The 25,071-nt window shown below is 53.6% G+C and overlaps 1 protein-coding gene across 1 annotated transcript in view; it reads right to left on the bottom strand.

The window, feature by feature from the left end:
• Positions 1-436: 436 nt before the first annotated feature.
• Positions 437-25,071, bottom strand: part of ONECUT3 (one cut homeobox 3) — a 30,766-nt gene continuing 6,131 nt past the window's right edge. Inside the window, exon 2 of the mRNA XM_009570538.2 lies at positions 437-2,699. Within this exon, the coding sequence (XP_009568833.2) occupies positions 2,407-2,699 (293 nt within the window). The 3' untranslated portion in view covers positions 437-2,406. The remainder of the gene's footprint in view (positions 2,700-25,071) is intronic.

The following is a 25,071-nucleotide window of genomic DNA, read 5'->3' as shown; positions in this document are numbered from 1 at the left end:
TGTCACGACAAGACAAGAAGAAACAACGTTAGGGGAGGGGGAAAAAAAAACTCAGTGTTGGGGAGCGGGGTCCTGGGGGTGGGGGAGGATGAGATTCGCGTTGCCATTCAGTTTTGGGTTGTGGTTGGCAAACTCCGCTGCGGCACCTGCCCCATCCCGCTCTCCATCCCCCTCTCTCCCCAGCAATAAATGGGTTTCATTTGGTGTGACTGTGTCCAGTCTGACACCCCCGACCCCTCCACCGCCCACCTACCCCAGGAGCTCTTTGGTTAAAGACGTCCTCTAACCCTGCCGGTGACCGCGGCCGGGCAGGGCTTCGTGTGCAGGGTTTCTTTTTTTCCTCTCTCTTTCATTTTGTCCTTTCTTTCCTCTTTTTTCTTTTTTTTTTGGGGTGCTTTTTTTTGGTGAACACATCCATTTTTTTTCTCCTTTTTTTCTTCTTTCATCTTCTTTTCAACAAGGTGCCTTCCTCTTACACAACAAATCGCTCGCAAAGTAAAGTGAATCGAAGAAACCGTAGCGCTAGAACACAGGTGGTACTATTTTACCCGCATAAATTCAATAATGTCCCTTTCGTTTTTCGGTTGATGGTTGATTCTGAAGGATTACTTTTTCCCCAAGTGGTGGGGGAAGGAGGGGTCCTTGTCTTCCTCTCCATCCCCAAGCCTCTCCCAGCCCATCCCTGTCCCCGGCGGCACCTCCTGCTCCTCCAGAGGACCCCGAAGCCTGCAAGGAGCCCACGGGGTGGCTGAGACGAGGGCTGATTGTGAGGGTTTGGCCTCGTGATTGCTTTTTTTATTATGGCACAAGTCACCATCGAGAGCTCGGAGGAAAACGATCGGTTTGAAGCTAGTACCATCGCTCCAGAAATTCGCGTTTTAAGGCAGGTTGTTAATTGGCACGAAAAAAAAAAAATAATCTGGCGTCTTTTTTTGGTAAATTGCCGGTCTTGAGCTTTTTTGGTTGTGGTTTCTGTTGTTAATCCTTTTTTTGGGGGGTTGTTTTTTTTTTTCCCTTTCGAACTCACCGGGGAGGGTTTTTTTCCCCCCCTCTTCTCACACCCAGGGCTGGATTTCACCACCAGATCCCTTGGATTTTTCTTTTCCCACCGTACGCCGACGTTGGTTCCCCAGAGGGAATTTTTGGTGTTGTTGGGTTTTTTTTGGTTTTGTAATTTCTTTGGTAACAGAGATGAAGAGGGGGGGACGGGAGGGGTGCGATAGTGTGTGTCGAAGGGTGGATGGGGCGAGACACAAAGCCAACAAAGCTGCTTTGTCTGAGTCCATTCCTCAACTGAAAAGTGAACCAGAAATCCAGCGGTGAATGGTGGAGCCAGTCACCAGGCAAGATCCGATCCTTCGCTCCAAGTCTCTCCTCCCGTCTCCTTTCAAACAATTCTTATCTTTAAATACCCGATTTCTGTAGCTAAAATGTGCTTCTTTGACCTGCTTGGGCGCCAGGCGACGCGGTGCAGCCGTGGTCCCCTCCAGCTGGGGGATGCTCGGGTGCGCGGAGGCGGGCGGCCACGGGGAGACGTCTCCTGTGCCGTGGAGTTTGGGAGGGATCCGGGGATGGGTGCTCTCGTGGGATGGGGGGGGTGTGGGATGTCCGTGAGGGGGTGTGGGTGCTCTTGGGGGTGTCCAGGGTGAGGTGAGTCAGAGGAAGGTGCCTGTGGAGGAGTCTGGGGCTAAAGGGATGCCCTTGACTGGGTTTTGCAAAGCCTTCAGGGGAGAGAAATGCTTGAGCCGAGAGGGTCTGGCTGCCTTGGGGAACTCTGTTGCATCCCAGCAGGGGAAAAAGCTTCAGCAGCCAAAGACCTGGAAGGAGGCTGAAGTCAACCTCCAGCATCTTCCCTGCTCGTCCCCCTCTGAACCATAGGGCATTTGGCCCCAGTTCGATGGGGTTGTGCTAGAGCCCAACCCCATGACTCCATGTCTCGTACCTCCCCCACCTTTACTCCTCCACTGTGGGAGCTGTAAGGGTGGCTGTGGTGGAGATCAAGGTTGGTGGGGGGGTCAAGGGGTGTCTCTCTCCCCAAAGAGCCTGCTGGGGAGGTGAAGACAAGGTTCTGTGGTCTCTGAGGACTCGGGATGCTCCCAAACAGCACCTCAGCCTTTTCCTCCATCCCATGTCATCCCTCACTCCACAGGGCTTTCCTCCAAGTCCTCCCAAGGACAGAGCTGACTTGGTTGCAAACCTTATCCCTGCTCCATGAGCTGGGAGGACATGGCAGCAGGATGTGGCATGAGGCCCGCAGTTGTGACGGCCAGCTGAGGGTTTGGGAGGAGGATGGACCTACAGCATCCAAAAGCACCCACCCCGGTCAGCTCGGGGCATGCGTGTGAGTCTGGGTTGGCTTTGTCATGAGGAGGATGTCCGGGAAGGGGCAGGAAGGGCTGGGGGACATCATGCTTTGGAGAAAGTGCTTGTAGAAGAAGAGGGGACTCCGGGGTTGGTGCCTGGCTCCTCCTGCCAGCGGTTCATACACCGCCGGCGGGCATTCATGAAGAAGTTGCTGACGGTGTTGAGCTCCAAGCCCAGTTGCTGTGAGATGGTCATCTGCATCTCCTTGGATGGGCGCTTGTTCTCCTTGAAGATGGCGATTAGGGTGCGGCGCTGGAGGTCTGTGAAGACCAGCCGCTGCTTCTTGGGCTGCAGGCTCCTGTCTTTCTGCTGCTCTTGCTCTTTGCGTTTGCAAGCTAGATGTTCAAAAGAGAGAACAGGGCCATTAGTTGGTGCTCACCACCCTGGTCTGCTTGCAGGTTGCCTGGCTGCCTCCCAAAAAATAGGCCCTTCCCACCAGTAAACTGCAGGCTTGTTGCCCACCACTTAGGCTACCTCCCTCCTCTTCCTCCCTGCGCCTCCTGAGTGCTTGCTGAGATGGGCCAACAGCCTCTTGTAACATCGGCATGAGAAAAGCCCGGCTAAAGCCCATCACCTCTTCAGATGCCCAGGAAAAGCCCAAGTCTCAGCATCTCCAGCTGACCCTGGGCCTAGACACCGAGGAAACCCCTTGGCTGACCTTCCACAGCCTGGCTATCAGGACCTGCTCCATCCCTACATTTTGGGGGTCATCCATCAGCCTCCCTCCCTTGCTGCTCTCTGGCGTGGTCTCCCTTGCCTCCTCATCACCTCTGTGGATCTCACTGGGGGACCCAGGGAACCTCAGAAGACTCAAGTGCCTCTTGGCCATCACGTCCAGCTGCCATCTCCAAGACACGGGGAAAAGCCAGGGACAGAGATGTCATGAAAAGACTGGTCTGCAGCCACCACATCCCATGGCAGACCGCCTGGAAGGACCGTTTGTGGTTCCACCTGCTCCAGGAAGGGGTTTTCCTGCCTCTAAAGGCTGGAAAACAACCTGAGCCACCTGAAGCTCCAAGAAATTCAGTCTTCCCCTGCGTGTCTTTGCAACCAGATCTTTTGATGGATGTGTCAGGTTGAGCCAGCACTGAATTAAAGCCTTCCCTACAGATTTGGATTTGGTCAGGACAGAGGAGCTGTCAGATGGGGAGAGGCTGTTGGGATCCAGAAGAGCCTCCCTAATGCCACCTCTGTCCATGCGAGGGTGGGAAGGAGGTGAGCATTGGTCAATATATGAACTTTAACTGCTGGAATATCAAGGGCGATGTCTGTGGAAGTGATAAGAAAAGGTGCCCTGTGCTATCATAGAAGAACTGAGGTTGGTGGAGGTTGTCAGTCCAGTTCCTACTTAAGGCAGGGCTGACTTTGAAGCTGTTGAGGTTGGGTCAGGGACTCTGCTATGTCAGGACTCGGCCAGCCATGTGTGGGCACTGCAGGAGCTTGAGATGCCCAAGGGCAGGACATGGATCTATCCCTCCAAGGCTGGGTACAGGATGTTTCCTCCTGGAAAGCTCAGAAAAGAGGAAAATGTGAGCTATCTGAGGAAAGCCCCAGTCTTGCCCCAAACAGCAGCAGTTTTCAGTCTTTGGGGTTTCTTGTTTCACATCTTCTAAAGGATTTTGCAGGGAAGGCACAGGTCCTTTGAGCTTTTTCGCTGTCGGGAGGTTGCTTGATGGTAGATTTCAACTTGCTTCTCTCAGGCATTTCCAGGAACATCTTCGACCTGGTGTACAGACCTGGGAGTGGCCAAAAGTCACGGCTGAATGCTGCTGCTGCAGCAGTGGAAGAGCATCTTGGGTCCACAGGACAGGAATTCCCCTTAGGTTAATCGCCTGCCTGCTTACACAAATGCACCTTCACGGCCAGAGTTGGCATCCGTGCAGCCTAGGAGTAACGGGAGGGTATTTGAAGTTGCTTCTTCCTCACTAGAGAATAAGCAAGATCTTCCTCTGATCCTTCTTCAGCTGATCTGCACTACGAGTCCTCTTTACACCACCTTGAACTAACCGAGAAGGATGATATCCACCCCTTCCACCCAACGCTGGGGAGATCTAGAGCTCAGTGACGGAGGTCATTTATCCAACAGATTTAACCTTGTTTCCCCAGCTGCTGGGCTCCGTCCTCGCCCCATCCCCATGCGGGTGGTGGGAGCCATCAGTTCTGCTCCCACTGGGACAAGGGACAGGAGGCACCAAGCTTGGCCCAACCAACCACATTCAGTCCAAATCCTGGTAAAGATGATCAATGGAGAGCCTTCTCCTCCCTTTCTCCCCCCACCCAAGCAGGTTTGGCTGCAAACCATCATCCTTAGGGACAAGGGGACAGTCTGAGCTCGGGGGACCCTGTCCCGGGGGTACCTTACTCAAACAGCCAGCAGAGAATGGTTTAGTGGAAACCTACCCTATGACCATCAGATGCTTGCAAAAAGAACAAACAAAAAAAAGCCTTTATAGAAACTTTGACTTTTTTTTTCCAGACATGAATTAAAAAAAAAAAGAGCAAGCCCCCCCCTCCCCGCCCCCCAACTCCCCCCAAACCAAACCACACAAAGTCCCCCCCACCCTACGTGCACATTCAGAGCAGTGTGTCTTCACCCTGTCGGACCCCCACCCGCCGCACGTCCTCCCAGCGCTTCTCAGCATGCTCATGGAATCATAGAATTGTTTGGTTGGAAAAGACCTTTGAGATCATTGAGTCCAACCCTACTTGTCCAATACTAAACCATCCCTGAGCATCTCATCTGCTCATCTTTTAAATACCTCCAGCGATGGAGACTCCACCACCTCCCTGGGCAGCCTCTGCCAGTGCCCGAGAACCCTTTCAGTAAAGAGATTTTTCCCAATATCCAATCTAAACCTCCCCTGGTGCAACTTGAGGCCATTTTCTCTTGTCCTATCCCTTGTTACTTGGGAAAAGAGACCAGCACCCACCTCGCTCCAGCCTCCTTTCCAGGAGCTGCAGAGAGTGTTGAGGTCTCCCCTCAGCCCCTTCTTCTCCAGGCTAAACAATGCCAGGTCCCTCAGCCGCTCTCCACAACCCCTGCTCTCCAGACCCTTCCCCAGCTCCGTTCCCTCCTCTGGACACGCTCCAGCCCCTCAACGTCCTTCTTATAGTGAGGGGCACAAAACTGAACCCAGGATTCGAGGTGTGACCACAGAGTCCAGGGGAAGAAGGATGACTTCCCTGGTCCTGCTGGCCACACTGTTTCTGATCCAAGCTAGGACGTTTCTGATAGAAGCCAGGTGGGACCTCAGGGCCATGCTGGGCACCTCAGACGCTCCCTGTGAGCACAACTTTTGCTCTGTGTGGGTGGAAACTACGCCATCATCCATATACACACGAGGTACATACAGACACATAAATCCATCCGTCCACCACAGACCAGTTGGGTGATGACCTGAGCCACCTGTAACCCTCGCAAAGCCACCGGGATCCAGGTTGTTCTCTTGTTTTCTTGCCTGTTAGCACTCATTTCCACTAGCAATAGCCAAGACCCAGACTTTCAGCTTCTCAACCTCACATTCCCACTCCTTAGTCAGTTTTTAGGATTAATTATTACAAACCAGTCTCCCGTTAATAACTCAAAGGTCCGAGGCAGACACTGACCAGCAGAGACTTGCTGGTGAAGCCGTGATCCAGCATTAAAACCGATATTGCTTAGACTGAGGTGACACCTGCTCTGCACCCCTGGATCCCCCTGTTATTTTTGGCCTGCGGTGCTGCCGCATCCCACATTTCCTGTGCTCGTTTGTTTATTTATTAATTCCCTTTTCTGCTGACGCAGCCCAACACCCCTCTTCCCCGGTTCAATCTAATTACAGCTCCGCACAACAGAGATCGATAGTGACGCTGGTCAGATCTATTTACGGCGGCCATCAACCCCCCCAACGGAGGATCTTGTTGCTCTTCCCCGTTCCCCGGGTACTGCTTTCCCAGGCAGGCTGTCCCCGTGTCCCCGCAGGCGGTGGGAGCTGGGGACGGGGTGAGGGGCACGGCTCTGACTCCCACCCAGGTCAGCATAGGGTGAGGGGTTTCCTTTGTGCCTCAAAATCCGTTTTATCCAAACCCCAAGCTCTAAACAATCCATCCTTGGCTTAATGATGTTGTTCCATCATGTCCTTCCAGGCACTCCAGGCCTGTCCGTGGAGATGCGGACACGCTTTCAGCCCTGCTTCTGTTTTATCTTCCTGCAAATGCCCAACGCACAGGGTTTATTCCCTGCTCCTCCTGGAGCACAGCAGACCCTGGCAGTACCAGGACCAATGGTGAGGGAGATGGGGATGAATCGGGGGCCCCTGTGGCCAGAGGGGATGCTCCGTTGGCCAACGAGGGGTTGAGTTCATCCACAATGGATGTTCTCCTCTCCTCTCCTCTCCTCTCCTCTCCTCTCCTCTCCTCTCCTCTCCTCTCCTCTCCTCTCCTCTCCTCTCCTCTCCTCTCCTCTCCTCTCCTCTCCTCTCCTCTCCTCTCCTCTCCTCTCCTCTTTCTCTTGTCCTATCCCTTGTTACTTGGGAAAAGAGACCAGCACCCACCTCGCTCCAGCCTCCTTTCATGGAGCTGCAGAGAGCGATGAGGTCTCCCCTCAATCTCCTTTTCTCCAGGCTGAACAATGCCAGGTCCCTCAGCCGCTCTCCACAACCCCTGTTCTCCAGCCCCTTCCCCAGCTCCGTTCCCTCCTCTGGATGCGCTCCAGCCCCTCGATGTCCTTCTTATAGTGAGGGGCCCAAAACTGAACCCAGGATTCGAGGTGTGACCACAGAGTCCAGGGGAGAGTCTCTCTCCTCTCCTCTCCTCTCCTCTCCTCTCCTCTCCTCTCCTCTCCTCTCCTCTCCTCTCCTCTCCTCAGCTCATTTCACAGCCTCTGAGGTCTCCGCAGCTCAGCCAAGCTTGGCTGAAACCAATTGCAGGAGTGATGAGGAGGGAATGCCAGAGGCCGTAGGATGGGGTGACTGCGTGGAGCCCCTTCCTCTTCGACACCAGGCACACAATCCTAGCGGTATTTCATCCCTAAGGCAGCTGACCCGATGAGGGAAAAACCACACGGAGCAAAGGCAAGGAGGAACCTGGGGAGAAAAAGCAGGAGGAGAGACCTCTGGAAGCAGAGGCATCCCACCCGCTTGCCTTAGAGGATTTCTGCCGAGGGTTTCTGCCTCCCTGGAGACTTATGTCAGAGGGAGCGTGTTTTCCTTGACTTAACCTTGACAACTCAAAGCAAAATATCTCCCAAATCATTTCCAAAGGGACATAATAGAGACAATCAAATGGCTGCTGTTCAGAAGCCGCGATTATGCCTCGCAGCGTGAACTCCGCGAAGCATTTAACTAATACCTGATGGCTTTGCAGGCTTCCGCAGCCTGCCAGCTACTGGTTTCTCTATTATACCCGCAAACCTCTGTTTTCTCAGCCCCAGCATGCTCTCCCTCTCCTTTCACTTGCAATACAACCTGTAATTTTCTGCCCACTTTGCTTAAGTGCTGGTGATTTGTTGAAATCACAAAAGACAGCCAGGGGCTTTCAGAGCCAGCACGCTGGCTGTAAGCGAGGTTAGGGAAGGGGGGAAAAAAAACCACAAGGTTTTCTTCTTTTCTCCCTCTCAAATCAGCTCCCAGCGTTCAAGGGGATCGAGGAGCATTTAGGGGCTCCAAGGGAGGTGGAGGAAGGGATGGAGATGGGGTACCTGGGTGTGGTGGGCCAGGTTGGACCAGGTTTCTTCAAACAGGCTCTTTCACTGGGAGACACGGGATGAGAAATGGCCCTGAGCAAAGCTGGCTTCACTCCATGCCTTCCAGATGGGTCTGATGCCTCAATTTCCCCCTCTTCTTGAAGGGACAGAGGGATCTTAACCTCTTTTGCAGAGAAGGTGGGGCTGGAGGTAGGATTGTGCAGTTGCTGGTTCAGACTCTGCCTTGATATTCTGGAAGGTTTCACAGGTCTGAGCAAATTGGGACAAGCCCAGTTCCTCGCACAGCACAGCGGTGTCTGATCCTGAGCACAATTAACCTCATGGCATCTGCCCCACCCCAAAGCTGAAGCAGAGTCTGGATCAGGAAGCTTCATCTGCAAAACAGATGGTCCACAGTTGGGCTGACTGGGATCATAGAATCATAGAATGGGTTGGGTAGGAATGTACCTCAAAGCCCATCCAGTTCCACCCCCTGCCATGGGCAGGGACACCTCCCACTGGATCAGGGGCTCCAAGCCCCATCCAACCTGGCCTTGAACACCTCCAGGGATGGGACAGTGACAGATGCTCAGTACTGGGACAACTCAGTAACTGTGAGAGGTTTGTTTGACATTTCTTTACACTGTAGAAAAAGAGCCCAAAGGGATTTGTCACAAATTGGCTTCTCCAGCAGCAGTTCAGGTCTCCTCTAGCTGGGAAGACTCGGTGCCAATGGGATAGTCAAATGCGTACAACGCAAGAAGAAAAGCTGCTCAAAAACCAAACCCCAATTTCCTTTTTGCCATTTTTTTAATCCCTGATACTCCATTTGATTCCAAAAAACTAATGAACGCGCAGGCAAAGGGATGCAACATGAACCACACAACCACTGGGGCAGAGCCTGCCTTATGGTGCCCATCCCTGTAAATGCCACCCTGCAATGCTGCAACCCTGCGATCCCCCAGACTTCAGCACCAGATGGCAGAAAAATAAACCTTCCTGGCTCCAAAACCTGCAGGAATTTTGAGCACTGAGGTCTCACCGTATCCAACAGCTTTGAACCGTGCCGTAGTAAAAACTGCCCCACTCTAGAAAGCCACAGGTTCAGCAAACAATGTCTCAAAGGCCATCAAGAGCCCAGGAGATGCAGGTAGGAGCTGGGATGTCTCTGCAGATCTGCAGTCCTGCTGGGTCAGAGCAACATGACCTGGCCAGAGCTCCCACCACAAGGTCGTGCCTTGGCAGGGCCAGGCTTCCCTGCTGGTGTCCTTGGGAGCTGCCGGAGGCTGTGTCCCAAGCTCTGGGAGAGCCCCTAGTCATTGGTATGCAGCCAGCGCACGGCAGGGTGAGTCGCTTCCTCGAGTCCAGTGAGTTAAATCTTCCTCTGAATGCCGCAAATGAGGAGATGAGATGAGACAAAGCGTTTGCCTCTGCGTTGCTGTGTGCATTTTCCTTCCCTTGTGAAGGGTTTCAGCCCCTCGTTCCACCCACAGCTCTGACGCACACGTACGGGGCGGCGAGGCATAACCAGCCACCCGCATCGACACCTGCAACCCCTTCCCAACAGTCCAGAGGCTTTCAGAGCAGGGCAGGTTGTCAGACAGAGGGAAAGGACTGGAAAGGAAATCACAAGTCCTCTGCTCCAGTGACAATGGTTTCATTGGGCACTGGAACAGCTGCCCAGGGAGGTGGTTGAGTCGCCTTCCCTGGAGGTGTTTAAGGAACGGGTGGATGAAGTGCTGAGGGACATGGTTTAGGGAGTGTTAGGAATGGTTGGACTCAATGATCCGGTGGGTCCTTTCCAACCTGGTGATTCTGTGATTCTGTGAGTGGGTGGGTTCCTTGGGACTGGCAGAGGCTGGAGGCGATGCCAGAGGCACCAGACATGCAGCGGAGTGGTGACTCCAGCCCTGTGAGATGCCTCGTTTTGCCTCTCCTGCACTTCTCCGGCTTTGCTTTTTCATGGTGTACCATTTCCAGCGCTGAAGCCATGGGCAGGGACACCTCCCACTGGATCAGGGGCTCCAAGCCCCATCCAACCCGGCCTGGAACCCCTCCAGGGATGGGGCAGCCACCACTGCTCTGGGCAACCTGGGCCAGGACCTTCCCACCCTCACAGCAAAACATTTCTCCCTGAGATCTCATCTCTCTCCCCTCTTTCAGCTGAAAACCATTCCCCTTCACCCTATCCCTGCCCTCCCTCATCAAGACCCCCTTGCTTGGACCCATCCCTCCACGTTTGCCCTATTTTGACTTTTCTGCTTTCCAGGTAAGACAGCTCTGGGCTGAACCGGCTGTGTCAGACCCCTCTCATGGGCATAGAAATAAAGATTCCGATGACTTAAACATACAGATTTGTTATTAAAAGGATTTCCTCTCTCCAGAGGTTTGATTTTTCACTCCCATCGGCAAAGGGTGTCCTGCTTTGCTCTAATCTGGAGCCAAGCTCAGCCCTCACTTGTACTGTCCCATCTGCTGGCAAAGCTGCTTCCCCTATCGGTCCCATTTCTTCACTTTCTAAGCCTTTTTTTTGGACCAAAGTTGGCTATTTCTTCTTGTCCCACTGGAGACCACTGCTGTCACGAGCTGCTCAGTGCTCACCACCAGTAGAGCCCGGGAGCGGAGCAGCTGCCTGGCGTGAGGCAGCAGCGGGCAGAGGTGCCCTGGGAGTCCTCCTAGCTGCTCCCTTCTCCTCACTCTTCTCCCCAGTCACGGCCACTTAGTGTGATGAGAGCAAATTGGTGCTAATGAAGTGCTGGAGTCAGGCAGAAGCCAGCAGCGCCGCGAGGGATGGCAGCGGCAGGGGAAGGTCATCGTCTTCTGGGAGAAAGGGAGGATGCGGGGATGGGGGGATGACTGGAAACTCTAAAAGCCCTGAAATAAGTTTCCCTTGGAGTCAGCGACGCTTGTTCTGGGTCCAGCTCTGTTCAATGTCTTTATCAATGACCTGGATGAAGGCATTGAGTGCACCCTCAGCAAGTTTGCGGATGACACTAAGCTGGGTGGAAGTGTGGATCTGCTGGAGGGTAGGGAGGCTCTGCAAAGGGATCTTAACAGGCTGCACCGCTGGGCTGAGACCAATGGCATGAGGTTCAACAAGGCCAAATGCCGGGTCCTGCACTTGGGGCACAACAACCCTGTGCAGTGCTACAGACTGGGGGAAGAGTGGCTGGAGAGCTGCACAGAAGAGAAGGACCTGAGGGTAATGGTTGACAACCAACTGAACATGAGCCAGCAGTGTGCCCAGGTGGCCAAGAAGGCCAACGGCATCTTGGCTTGTATCAGAAATGGGGTCACCAGCAGGTCCAGGGAGGGGATTCTCCCTCTGTACTCAGCACTGGTGAGACCGCACCTCGAGTACTGTGTTCAGTTCTGGACCCCTCACCACAAGAAGGATGTTGAGGCTCTGGAGTGTGTCCAGAGAAGAGCAACGAAGCTGGTGAGGGGCTGGAGAACATCTGACGAGGAGCGGCTGAGAGAGCTGGGGGTGTTTAGCCTGGAGAAGAGGAGGCTGAGGGGAGACCTTATTGCTCTCTACAACTCCCTGAAAGGAGGTTGTGGAGAGGAGGGAGCTGGGCTCTTCTCCCAAGTGACAGTGGACAGGACAAGAGGGAATGGCCTCAAGCTCCGCCAGGGTAGGTTCAGGTTGGATATCAGAAAAAAATTCTTCACAGTAAGAGTCATCGGCACTGGAACAGCTGCCCAGGGAGGGGGTCGAGTCACCTTCCCTGGAGGTGTTTAAGGAACGGGTGGATGAAGTGCTGAGGGACATGGTTTAGGGAGTGTTAGGAACGGTTGGACTCGATGATCCAATGGGTCCTTTCCAACCTTGTGATTCTGTGATTCTGTGAAGAGTCCCGGTGGAAAGATGTAGGTGGGAAATGGGAGTTTGGGATTCAGTTTGTGGCACAATGACAGGGAGAAACAAGTGACACCGGACAAGGAGCCTTCCTTTGGGAATCTGGGGCAAGTCCACCTCCATCTCACTCCTTCATGCGGGAAAGGAGAGGCAAGGATCTCCCTTTGGCATCAACATGGTCTAAGTGACCATCACCATCCCGCTGGGCTCCTCCTGCCAAACTCCCGCTGCTTCCAGCAGCTCCCAGTGCTGGCTCTCGGAGCAGGGATGATAAACAAATCCAGCAATCAATGAAGTGTATTTCATCACTTGGTTCCAAGCCACTCTCAGTGGAGAGCTGGCGTCCAGAGAGGGCTCTGAGCTGTTATCAGCCAAGGACCATTTGCTGGAGAGAGGGGAAAAGCAGCAGGAGTGGGGGGAAAATGACAGTTTTCTGCATTTCTTGATGAATCTGGTCTCCGGTGGATTTATCGGGTGTGAGATGGGAAGCTCCCTTAGGGTTTGGCTGAGTCAATTCTGACTTTCTTGCTCTGTGGTGCTGCAAAAAACCAGCAAAAACCTGTGTTGCTCAGGCTCGGGGCAGTGGAATTGGCTTTGCCAGGGTTTGGGCCCCTCGAAGGTCAGCAGGAGGGCCTCGGGGGTGACACCACTTGCACTCAAGTCATCTCTTATCTCCAGCAATGCACCCCAGGAAGGAGCGTCGTGACACCCACCAGCCCTTCTCTGTCACCAGACCCCACTCTAAAGCCCCTGATGTTCTGAAGGTGGTTTAATAGAATCGTGGAATGGTTTGGGTTGGGAAGGACCTTAAAGCTCATCCAGTTCGAGCCACGGGCAGGGACACCTCCCACTGGATCAGGGGCTCCAAGGCCCATCCAACCTGGCCTGGAACCCCTCCAGGGATGGGGCAGCCACCGCTGCTCTGGGCAACCTGGGCCAGGGCTTCCCCACCCTCACAGCAAAACATTTCTTCTTCCCGTTGTTGTTATCCCCAGACCCTGGTGTGTGGGCACGTGGCAGCCATGATGGCCAACGTGTCACCTCAGCTTTGGGCTGGGAGCTGCAGCACCCGCCAGGCTCAAAGCCTGGGCTGCATCCAGAGCCACGGGACCAGCACGGGGAGGGAGCCCTGAAGAAAAGGTTCTGGGGGAGGAGAAGCTCAACAGGAGCTGGCAAAGTGTGCTCATAGCCCAGAAACCAACCGTGTCCTGGGCTGCATCCAGAGCAGAGGGACCAGCAGGGAGGGAGGGGATTCTGCCCCTCTGGGGAGCCCTGTGTGCAGTTCTGGAGTCCTCAGCACAGGGAGGACATGGAGCTGTTGGAGCGAGGCCAGAGGAGACCACGGAGATGATCCGAGGGCTGGAGAACCTCCTGTACGAGGACAGACTGAGAGAGTTGGGGTTGTTCAGCCTGGAGAAGGGAAGGCTGTGGGGAGACCTTAGAGCAGCTTCCAGTGCTGAAAGGGGCTCCAGGAAAGCTGGGGAGGGGCTCTTTGCATGGGCATGGAGTGATGGGGTGAGGGGGGGTGGCTTTAAATTAGAAGGGGGAAGATTTAGATGAGACATTAGCAAGAAATTCTTTAGGATGAGGGTGGTGAGACAGGTTGCCCAGAGCAGTGGTGGCTGCCCCATCCCTGGAGGGGTTCCAGGCCAGGTTGGATGGGGCTTGGAGCCCCTGATCCAGTGGGAGGTGACTCTGCCCATGGCAGGGGGTGGGACTGGATGGGCTTTGAGGTTCCTTCCAACCCAAACCATTCTATGATTCTGTGTTTCTATGAAACACTCCCCCCCCCTTCACCGGGGAATGGTTCGTTCCGCTCCCCCCCCCCCACCCCCGGCAATGGTCCGGTCCCGCCGCGCTGGCGCCCCCCCGCGGACGCATGGGGTGCTCTCTCCGCCCCCCCCCCCCCCCCCCCCCCCCCCGCGCAATAGTGCGATCACACACACACACACCCCCCCCCCATCTCAGCGCGATGGGCCGGTCCAGCCGCCGGGGCGCGATGGGCTGGAGCGTACCATCCGGATGCCGGAGGGGGGAAATCACCGCCTTTTCACCGCTCCATCACTACTGCTGCCCCTTCCCTGCCCCATTGCTGCCCTGCTCCATCGCTGCCCCATCGCTGCTCTTTCCCTGCCCCGCGGCTGCCTCATCCCTGCCCAATCACTGTCCCTTCGCCGCCCCATCGTGGCTCCAACACCTCCCCACTGATGTTGCCACCGCAGCGCTGCCCCATCCCTTCTCCATCGCTGCCCTATCCCTGTCCCATCACTGCCCCATCCCTGCTCCATTGCCGTCCCATCCCTGCCCCTTTGCCATCCCATCCCTGCCCCATTGCCATCCCACTGCTGCCCCATCCCCACCCAATCCCTACCCCATCCCTGCCTTTTCACCACTCTACCACTACTGCTGCCCCTTCCCTGCCCCATTGCTGCCCCATCCCCACCCAATCCCTACCCATCCCTGTCTTTTCACCACTCTACTACTACTGCTGCCCCTTTCCTGCCCCATCACCACCCAGTCCCTGCCCTGTCCCTGCTCCATCACCGCCCCATTGCTGCCCTGTCCCCACCCAATCCCTGCCCCATCCCTGCCTTTTCACTGCTCTACCACTACTGCTGCCCCTTCCCTGCCGCTTCGCTGCCTCATCCCCACCCAATCCCTGCCCCATCCCTTCTCCATCACTGCCCCATTGTCATCCCATCCCTGCCCCATTGCCATCCCATTGCTGCCCCATCCCCACCCAATCCCTGCCCCATCCCTGCCCCATCCCTTCTCCATCACTGCCCCATTGCCATCCCATCCCTGCCCCATCGCTGCCCCATCCCTGCCCCATCCCTTCTCCATCCCTGCCCCATTGCCATCCCATCGCTGCCCCATCACCACCCAGTCCCTGCTCTGTCCCTGCTCCATCACTGCCCCATTGCTGTCCCATCACTGCCTCATCACTGCTCCATCGCTGTCCCCCGCTTCTTCCCCCATCCCTGCCCCATCACTTGTGCATCCCGACCCCATCACTGCCCCATTGCTGCCCTACAACCTCGCAGCCACCCCACAGGCCATCACTCCCCATTGCCCCCCACCCTGGCCACACACCCACTCCCCCCCTCAGGACCCGCTGCCCCCCAGGGCAGCTCAGACCCTCCTGTCCCCCCACATGCGTGGGGCTGGCACGGCTGTGGCCGGCACTAAGCCAGTGACTCTTAATACACCGCTCCAGCGTTATTAGTTCAGCTCCCAAGGTATTTCCTGCAGTAATTGCACTGATCTACCAGGGATTACGCGCTGCCGCTGTAACGATGGATGATGTTTTAATTCAAGCCAACCACCTCCGGGGAGGGCAGGGCAGGGACCGAGACCCCTGAGCACCACGAGAGGATGCAGGAGCCTGGCTGGGTGCCCTCACTGCTGGCATGGGATGAAAGGGACAGGGAGCAACACCTGGGAGGGGTTTTAGGATGAGGAGCAGCCAGAAACCTGGACCCTGCTGGGCAACCGAGCTTGAAGCGATTCCCTGGCTGGGAGCTCAGCCAGGAGATGCTCCACAGCGGGTTCCTGGCACTGGGACACCAGCGATTGCAGCTGGCTGCGGTTCAGCATCCCTGAAAGCAGCCAGGGATGCTCCTGAGTGGCTGGGGAGGACCCTTCCCAACTCCCAAATCGCTGCTGGGGGAGAACTTAGCAGTGCCTGGTCCTTCTCCTTGCCTCTCTCCAACCTCATCCTGCCAGGAGGGAAACTCCGGCAGGAAAAGAGCTTTTGCTTCTTTGAGGGGTTCCAGGCCAGGTTGGATGGAGCTTGGAGCAACATCATCCAGCGGGAGGTATCCCTGCCCATGGCAGTGGGGTGGAACTGGATGGGCTTTAAGGTCCCTTCCAACCCAAACCATTCCATGATTCTATGATTCCTCCCATCCAAACACGGCAGAGAAACTTCCCCGGCAACGTTACCTTTAAAACTGACCCCCACACAGAGCTGTTCCTTCTGGTAAAGCAGCAATTAATCACGGCGAGTACGAGATGGATTTGTAATCACCTCTTTCCCCCCCCCTCCCCTCCCCATTTCACAGCCCTGGGTATTTTTCCTGCCTCTCCTCCAGCTGCGGGGTTGGATCCAGGCCGGCGCAGCCCATTGATCCTACGCGATCGATTTTATTGAAACTCCCACGAGTGGCTTTAACTGCGTGTTGGATATTGCTGGCACATCAGTTTGATGGCTACGTGACCGGCAGGGAGCTCGTGGGCAGGTTTGTAGGGAGAGGGAGGCGAAGGGGGATTGGAGGGATTAATCCCAACAGAGCTGGGTTATTCCCAAGGTTCTTCCCTGAGTGGGAGCTGCCTGTCCCCAAGGCTCTCCCCAAAGGTGGGAGAGTGGAAGGTAGTGGCACAGCTCGGGGTGGGGAGTGTTTCCCTCCGTGGGCAAAGGGAAGGGTTTCTCTTGGTGAGATTTCTTTGCGGGATGGAAAAGGGGCTGTGGGGGCAGAATAGGTGGAGAAAGAGAGGAGGAGAAGATGAGGAAGAAGATAAAAAGGAAGAAGAAGAAGAAGAAGAAGAAGAAGAAGAAGAAGAAGAAGAAGAAGAAAAAGAAGAAGAAGAAGGAGGAGGAGGAGAAAAAAGAAAAAGGGAGAAGGAGAAGGAGAAGGAGAAGGAGAAGGAGAAGGAAAAAAAGAAGGAAAAGAGGAAGAGAAAAAAGAAGGAAAAGAAGAAAAAAGAAAAAGAAAGATGAAATTGAAAAGGAAGAGGGAAAGAAAAAAGAAAAATATGAAAAGTAAAAAGGAAATAATTAAGATAAAGAAGAAAGACAAAATTAGAAGAAGAAGAAAAAGGAAAAAGGGAAAGAAAAAAGAAATATGAAAAGAAAAAAGTAAATAATAGAGGTAAAGAAAAAAAGACAAAATTAGAAGAAGAAAAAAGAAAAAGGAAAAGAGAAAGAAGGAAAAGAGAAAGAAGGAAAAAGAGAAAGGAAAAGAAAAAGGAAAAGAGAAAGAAAGGAAAAGAGAAAGGGAAAGGAAAAGAGAAAAAGAAAAAGAAATAGAAAAAGAAAAAGAAAAAGAAAAAGAAAAAGAAAAAGAAAAAGAAAAAGAAAAAGAAAAAGAAAAAGAAAAAGAAAAAGAAGAATGAAAACCAGGATGGAAAGGCGAAGAGCGAGTCGATCGCATCTGGGCGTCACTGCTCAATCCCAGCCCAGCACCCACAGCCCCTTTGTTTCCCCTCACTCCCGTCCCCTTTCCCCTTCCCGTCTGGTTTCTCCTGCTCTGGCAGAAGAGCACCAGCCAAGGGGGCTCTGTGGGTGACGGTGACGCTGCGCGGGGGCCACCAACTCCCTCCAGCAGCACCCGAGGCCCCCGGGTTGGGCTGCAGCCCCTTCGGGACCACCAGAGCGAGAGGAGCCGGCTGGGGTGAAACCATCACCCAGAGCAGTATAAACCCTCCGTGAGCCGCTAGGAGAGATTCCGAGCAGGCTGAGGGTGACATCTGAGCCCCCCGAGTTCACCCAACATCCCTTTGCCCGGGGAGAGGCTGGAATGAGACCCCCAGGACTGAAAGGTTGTAGCCATCAAGCAGCATCTTCCCGTGCGGAGAGCAAGGCTGGTCCTCCTCCACCCCTGGACACGCGCCGGTGGGGCGACCACCTCGTGACGGTGCCGAAAAATCAAAGCAAATCATTTTTAATTATCAAAGCAAAGAAAGAATTTCCTCTGCTGGAGGCAGAATGGCTGGGAATCATTAATTTGGGGTGAAAAAGGCTGTTTCGGTTCTGGGGAGAAGCTTTCCAATTTTCTCCAGGAAAAGTAACCTGGTTTTATTTTGAATAAATGCCCGCGTTTGGGTGGTTTCTTTTCCCATTTCAGTTTTTCTTTCAGCAGGCAAAGCGCCCCATGGTGCCCTCATACTCGGCTCGCTTGTTTTCACCCCATTTCTGACCCAACCAACCTGAAAGCTGCAACGCAGCCGCCTGTGCCAACACCCCCTTTGCCACAACCGCGCGACGGAAAGCAAATTAAATGCCTTAAATCAAGTGTGGGGCCCGTTGTTTGTGCAGCTTCAGGGGGGTTCCGGCAGGAGCCTCCATACAGGAGCTCCCCTGGGAATCTCAAGGCAGGGATTCACTGCTTTCCGCATGAGAAATATCACCAAAATTCTGAAGTTTGACCCCCAAAAAGAGAATTAACAGCGGGTGTTGATGAACGGATCAATTCCCGGCGGCATTAGGTCTCTCTGGGTGACTTCACAGCCCCAGCAGCGCAATGTCCCACCTTCCCTCCTCCTCCTCACCTGCCATGAGTTGGGAGGCAAATAGGGAAGGGATCCCTCCATCCCTGGGAGGCTTTGGAGGCACAAATCACTGCGACACTGAACGCGGCGCTTTTTGAGCATCACATTTGAGCCAAACTGGGCCACACTGAGCAACCACGGAGCAAAATCCAATAGATCTCCATCCCCAGTTCTGGGCTGTAGTTTATCTGGGGCGACGCCGGGTCCAGGGCAAAGAAGGGACCCTCAAAAGATGGGAAAAAGTACAGAAGAGAGCCATATCTCTGGAAAAATCAGAAGGGATGGGATGCTGCTTGCAGGCACTGGGGTCATTGCCGCGTGCTGCTGCGACAGGCGATGAGCACCGGGGTCTCTGATGCTCTGTGATGGGAGCAGCCTTTGCCGGCAGCAGAGCTGAGCCGTTGATATCTCTGTCAGCCCCTGATACCATCGCCCGTCAGCAGCTCCCAATACATTTGCAATTTTATCCCTAATGGAGAGAGTTTGCTCATTACCTGCTCTTTATCAGGCGAGGGGAACGCGACTCCCGCAAAGCGCAGAGCAGAAGCGCTCCCACAAAGGAGCATCGCTCAGCTTCCAGCTTCAAGGTTTGGCTTTTTAGGTGGCATCGCTGCGTTCCTTGGCTTTAATAACCTGGCGCTGGTGTCGTTATGCTCTCTCTAAAAGCCCTGTCATCTGCATTCTTATGTGTGGGGAAACTGAGGCACGGAGGGATTTGTGGATGCTCAACCTGTCAACCCATGGCCAAGTCCCAGCTCACATCACTTCACCCGTGTGGTGGAACTTGATGTGGGGAGAGAAAACAAGGTGCTGGGACATTGCCTGGTGGCCAAAGCCAGCCTTGCCGTGGCTCTCGGCTTTGCCAGGCTGTGTCCTCTCCGTGCCAGAGGGTCCTTGAGGAGACCGTTGCCTTTGCAGCCCTTTGAAGATCGCTTCGGTACAAGGCATTTCCCTTGATTTTGGTCCACTTTGGGTTTTTATAGGGTCCCTGACAGCCAAACACGATGCATCAGGGTCCCTGCAGAGCCAAGCCACGCATTGAGCCCTACCAGCGCATCCCAAGCTCCCAATATTTAGGTCTTCCTGGATTCATCCGACAGCAAGACACCTCAATTTTCCTCCAACTTGGGTGGCACACCGGCAGCCTCCTCCCGTTGCTGCCTCCTCCTGAGCCCTGGGTTCAGCAGAGCTGCGTTGGTTACTGCTGCTCATGCCAAGGAAGCTGCAATTTCTTTTTCCTTCATATTTTTATTGTCAAGATGTCGGCATTTCCCTCACTGCTCTGCAAGCAAGGAGGCGACAGCCAGTCTGAGCTAATGCCTTCCCACAACCAGCCCGTGCCTTCCCTTCTGCAGGCTCCTACATGGGGATTTTCTGGCTCCTTCTCCCAAGTTGGGCAGAGCGGAGCCAGCCCCAGCCCGCCACGGATGCTTAAATTCCCTGATCCCAAAGCATTCGCCGCTGCTTGGTGATTTATGTACCTTGGCTTTGGGAATAGAAAAAAAAGAAGAAGGACACTCACAGAGACACAGAAATTGAGACAGGACAGAGGGTTGGGGCCTCCCAGCTGGGATGATGCCCAACACAGGCCAGTGGTGGTGGCATCTGCCATCCTCCAGGATAGCGACCAGGCGGTAAATTCCACCCTCAGCTCCCCAAACTCAGCTCATGGCAATATTGAGTCCTCCCGCACTCAGCTATGATGCCAGAGGAAATCCGGGCATGGCTTGGTTGCAGCGAGAAGGTCCTGCGGTGCAGAACTTGGAGGTAAAACCCCAGAGATGGGAAGGTGAAGGGAGAGACCGTCACCGATTCCTAACAAAAGGGTAAAAAATTGGCACCTACGATGGGATGGGATTGGGGAATATGAGTATCCTTGCTGCAGCCCTGCCCATTTCAGCCCCCCAACTCTGCATCCCACCCATTGTAGGTATGTGTGTAGGTGTATGTGGGTGCACATGGGTATATGTGGATGTACATGGGTGCACATGGGTGTATGTGGGTGTACGTAGATGCATGTGGGTGTACGTAGGTATATGTACATGTACGTGGGTGTACGTAGGTATATGTGCATGTACATGGGTGTATGTAGGTATATGTGTGTGTACGTGGATGTACATGGGTGTACAAGGGTGTAGGTGGGTGTACATGGGTGTATGTGGGCATACATGGCTTTACCTGAGTGTATTTGGGTGTACATAGATGTACATGGGTGTAAATGGGTGTACATAGATATACATGGGTGTAAACGAGTGTATGTGGGTGTACACGGGTGTATGTGTTCGTACATGGCTTTACGTGAGTGTATTTGGGTGTACATAGATGTACATGGGTGTAAATGGGTGTACATAGATATACATGGGTGTAAATGAGTGTATGTGGGTGTACACGGGTGTATGTGTTCGTACATGGCTTTACCTGAGTGTATTTGGGTGTACATAGATGTACATGGGTGTAAATGGGTGTACATAGATATACATGGGTGTAAATGAGTGTATGTGGGTGTTCATGGGTGTATGTGGTCATACATGGCTTTACATGGGTGTAAATGGGTGTACATAGATATACATGGGTGTAAATGAGTGTATGTGTGTGTACACGGGTGTACGTGGGTGCATGTAGAAGTACGTGGGTGTAAATGAGTGTAAGTGGGCATTCATGGGTTTATGTGGGTGTACGTGGGTGTACATGGGTGTAAATAGGAGTACATGGCTGTATGTGGGTACACACGGCTGTATATGGGTGCATTTGTGTATATGTGTGTTTACATGAGTGTACATGGGTATAAATGAGCGTAAGTGGTAGTATGTGGGTGTGCATGGCTGTACGTGGGTGCACATGGGTGCAAATTGGTGCATGTACATACACATAAATGAGGGTACATGGGTTTATGTGGGTGCGTGTGGATGTAGATGGGTGTGAGGGGTACACATGGCTGTAGATAGGTGCATTTGTGTATATCTGTGTTTACATGGGTGTATGTGGGTGTGCATGGGTGCACAAGGGTATAAATGGGTGTATGTAGATATATGTAGATATACATGAGTATAAATGAGTGTGTGTGCATGTGGGTGTACATGTAGGTGTATGTGGGTGTACATGGGTGTTTGTGGGTGTACATGGGTGTAAATGAGTGTAGATGGGTGTATGTGGGTGGGTGTGAGTGTATGCGGGTGTACATGGGTGTTTGTGGGTGTACATGGGTGTTTGTGGATATACGTGGGTGTTTGCAGGTGTACGTGGGTGTTTGTGGGAGTCTATGGGTGCAAATGGCTGTACGTGGATGTCTGTGAGTGTAAATGGGTGTACGTGGGTGTTTGTGGGTGTATGTGGGTGTACGTGGGCGTACATGGGTGTTTGTGGGTATACGTGCGTGTATGTGGGTGTACATGGGCGTATGTGGGTGTATGTGGGTGTATGTGGGTGTACGTGGGTGTTTGTGAGAGTCTATGGGTGTAAATGGCTGCACGTGGATGTCTGTGGGTGTAAATGGGTGTACGTGTGTTTATGTGGTTGTACGTGGGTGTCCATAGATGTACATGGGTATAAATGGGTGCACATCTCCTCACCATGCAACACCTCCAGCCCCACTTTTCCTCTGGCAAATCCTTCTCCGTGCCTTAACTCCACCACCCGTGAACACCTCGAACCCCACTGCATCCCCTTTAAACAATTTCTGGACCTCCTGGCCTCGCGCTGCAGAAAACCCCTGGACTTGGAGCCACAGTGCACGTCTCTAACGGAATAAATATCTATTCAGATAAGAGCTACTAAATTCGTTCTTCAAACCATAACCCTGCCATGCAAATATGTCTTAATTTTAATGTTGGGTCTTTATTTTTTGAACGCCTCCTTCCAGCACCAGAGAATCTCCTTTTCTTTTTGTTTGGCTGTTTTTTTAATGACCGCAAATGCTTTAAAAATCCATCTTCCCTTTTGCGCCTCCACTCCTGCTTTGGTTTAAATCTTGCTGGAGATGCTCTACATCATTCGGGGTATTAACGAGATATTTCGAATTTCCCTTTAATCAGCAAAATCTTGCCACTCGCCAGCCACGGTCCTGCATGAATCTAGGAATAAATGCGCACAGCTGCCAAAACCCGCTGCCAGCTCCTTGCCAACCCCTTCCTGCTCCCTTAGAGTTCCCATCGCATCCACTTTTGGCTACGGATGGTTGGGCTAGGGGAGAAAAATTTGGGCTCCAACTTCTCTTTGAGGCCAGTTTTCAAAGCCAGAGTCTATCCTCAGCCCCTCCGCAGCACTGCTGGTGCTGTGCAGGAGCAGAGCAATGGCCAAGAGCACATCCTGCCTTGATCAGACACATCCTGGGTTGGTGGGACACATCCTGGGTTGATGGCATATGTCCTGGGTTGATTGAAGCCTCAACTTGCTGCTGAGGCACAGGGTCTGTCCCTGCCCATGGCAGAAGGGTTGGAACTGGATGATCTCCAAGATTCTTTCCAACTCAAACCATTCCATGATTCTGGATGATTACGATTTGTGCAGCTCAGCTCCGAAAAGGGAGCGCGGGCAGAGCCACGCGGGCGCGTGGATGCGGGGTGAGGGCAACTCGAAGCCGTCTAACGCCTCCGTCTCTACTCGAAGTGCCTCTGCATGAGCCTTTCCAAGAAACCTCGGGCAAGCAAGGTGGAAAACCCTTCCCCTAGGTGAGGGATCCAGCTCCCACAGCAGCCGTGGAGGAAGAGATTCCCATAGGAAACACAGCCCATCTTAAACCAGTAGCATCCCAAACTGCATCTCGAGCTGTAGAGCAGGGGGACAGGTTGGGTCGCTGAGTCCTCCCCGAGCTGCAGCACCGCAGCTCTTTTGCACCAGGCTCTGGGGAGGGGGTTATTTTCATTTTTTCTCTTATTTTCCTTTTTTTTGGTTGGTGTTGCAAGTCGACCAGCACCACCCCTCACAGGGCCTGCAACCGCTTCACACCACGAGCCCTGCATGGCTGCGAGGCTTCTGCGGGGGCTTTCTGGTCCTTCTCCACCCAGGTTGACGTGGCAGAGCTGTGGGTGCCACATCCAGAGCAGGGTGGGATGCGCCAGGGCAGGAAAACAGCCACACAGGCCCTATTTCTTCTCTCCTCCTGCCTTCACCGTTCCTCCCTTCCCTCCGCTCACGCGGTTTGTCCCCGGTGTTGGCATTTTACTCCCCAACACTCAGGATGCTGAGCAGGACCCGCTGCGATGGGAGTGTGGGGGCAGAGCCTCTCCCGCGGGCACTGCTGGGGGCACAGCTGCCCCCTCGCAGAGGCTCCCCAACCCTGCAACTGCATCCGCGCCGGACAAGAAAAATATTGGATTTGTTTTCTGGAGGAGGAAGAAAAAAAAAAAAAAAGAAATCCAATATTCTGTCTGCGATCCCAGACTCCGCGCTTGGTTATGGCAGGAAAATGCTGTAAATCTCCCTATTTCCCCACCAGTCAGGGAAGAAAAACCGATTTTCTTTTAATATTCATAGAAGGGAAGGGGTAGGAGAACTGGATGGTCTTTAAAGTCCTTTCCAACCCAAACCATTCTATGATTCTAATTTTTTTTCTCTCTCCTGGTTTAAGCCTCATCGCATCGCTCTGCAATCTCTTTGTTGACCAGGGTTTAAACCTGCTCTCCCGGCTCTCCCCATCCCGGGAAGTCGCCTCGCACACCCTTCCCAGCAGCTCCCAGTCAGCGGCAATGAGATTTTAATAGATGTATTTTCAAATTAGTTCTGGGCCTTTCAAGACTTATCAGTTAAATGAGGTTTTTCAAATTGATTCAAAGGTCACTCGGAGAGTTTTCTCTTCTCTGTTATCTCTCCCTTATGGTTTCAGTGGCGATTGACAGGATGGAGGGGGGGGTGGGAAAAAAAATGTCCTGTTCCCCCTATATTTTACACCCGGAAAAATAGAGAAACCAACAAAACCCACCCAAAATGCACACCCAAAAAGAAAAGCTCTGAGTTGAGCATCCGGCGTGGACTCTGCTTTGAGATTTGAGGGGCGGGCGACAAGCAAAGCCTCAAAGGGGGGTTTTGGGGTGCAGGAGCTCACAGACACGGGTGGGGACACCGTTGGGGACACGAGTGGGTGGCAGCTCTGGTGCCGCCCCGCAGCAAGGGGAGGTTATTTCCTCCTGGAGTTGGGGAGGTTTGGGGTGGTGGGGGGGGGAACCCCCGATTTAATGTTTAACCGAGGAGAGGTTTATTGGCCCCTTCTGACGGGCAGATTAGGAGCAAACAGAAAAACAGCAGCGGGCGGAGCGAGGCAGCTGATAAGGGAGCGGTGCGGGGTGCAATGCGGGTGTGGGGTGCAGGGTGGGTGCGGGGTGCTGTGCGGGGTGCTGTGCGGGGTGTAAGGCGGGTGTGGGGTGCAGGGTGCTGCGCGGGGTGCGGAGCCAGCGGTGCCGGCGGTGGAGAAAATTCCCTCTGAGCAACATGCTAAAAAATACGAAATAAAATTAAAATAGTCATAATAATTGAAGAAAAAAAAATAAGGTATTCAAGGAATATTTTTTTTCCCAGCGGGGGGAGACTGTTCTCCTTCTTTCCTGCCTCGTTTTCTTTGTGGGAGCTCACCCGCGCTGAGCAGGATGCGCTGAGCATCTCCAGTCCCAAATTCGCGTTTCTCACCCCATTTTCTGCTCTAAAAGAATCCGATTTCCCCACCGGCTCCGCGTACGAACGCAACGAAAGCGACGGATCCGGGAGCGAGCGGAGCCAAAATTATTGGGAAAAGGCTGGGATTTGAAACAAAACTCGTGAAAACAAAAACCGGGCAGATTCTCTTATTTTTACGTGGCTCAATCGTGTCCCTGATTCGGGCGATTCTGGGCCTTGGTTGGCAGTATTAATTAGAGGCGTTAATTAGCAGCGTTGAGAAAGCTCTCGGGTGTATGTCTTGGCCCGGTCCCGCGGTCGTGCTCGGAGG

The sequence above is a fragment of the Cuculus canorus genome, chromosome 27, assembly GCF_017976375.1.
Source record: "Cuculus canorus isolate bCucCan1 chromosome 27, bCucCan1.pri, whole genome shotgun sequence".
NCBI lineage: Eukaryota > Metazoa > Chordata > Aves > Cuculiformes > Cuculidae > Cuculus > Cuculus canorus.
Note: the sequence above shows the minus strand (reverse complement) of the source record. Positions and strands in the feature narration are given on the sequence as shown.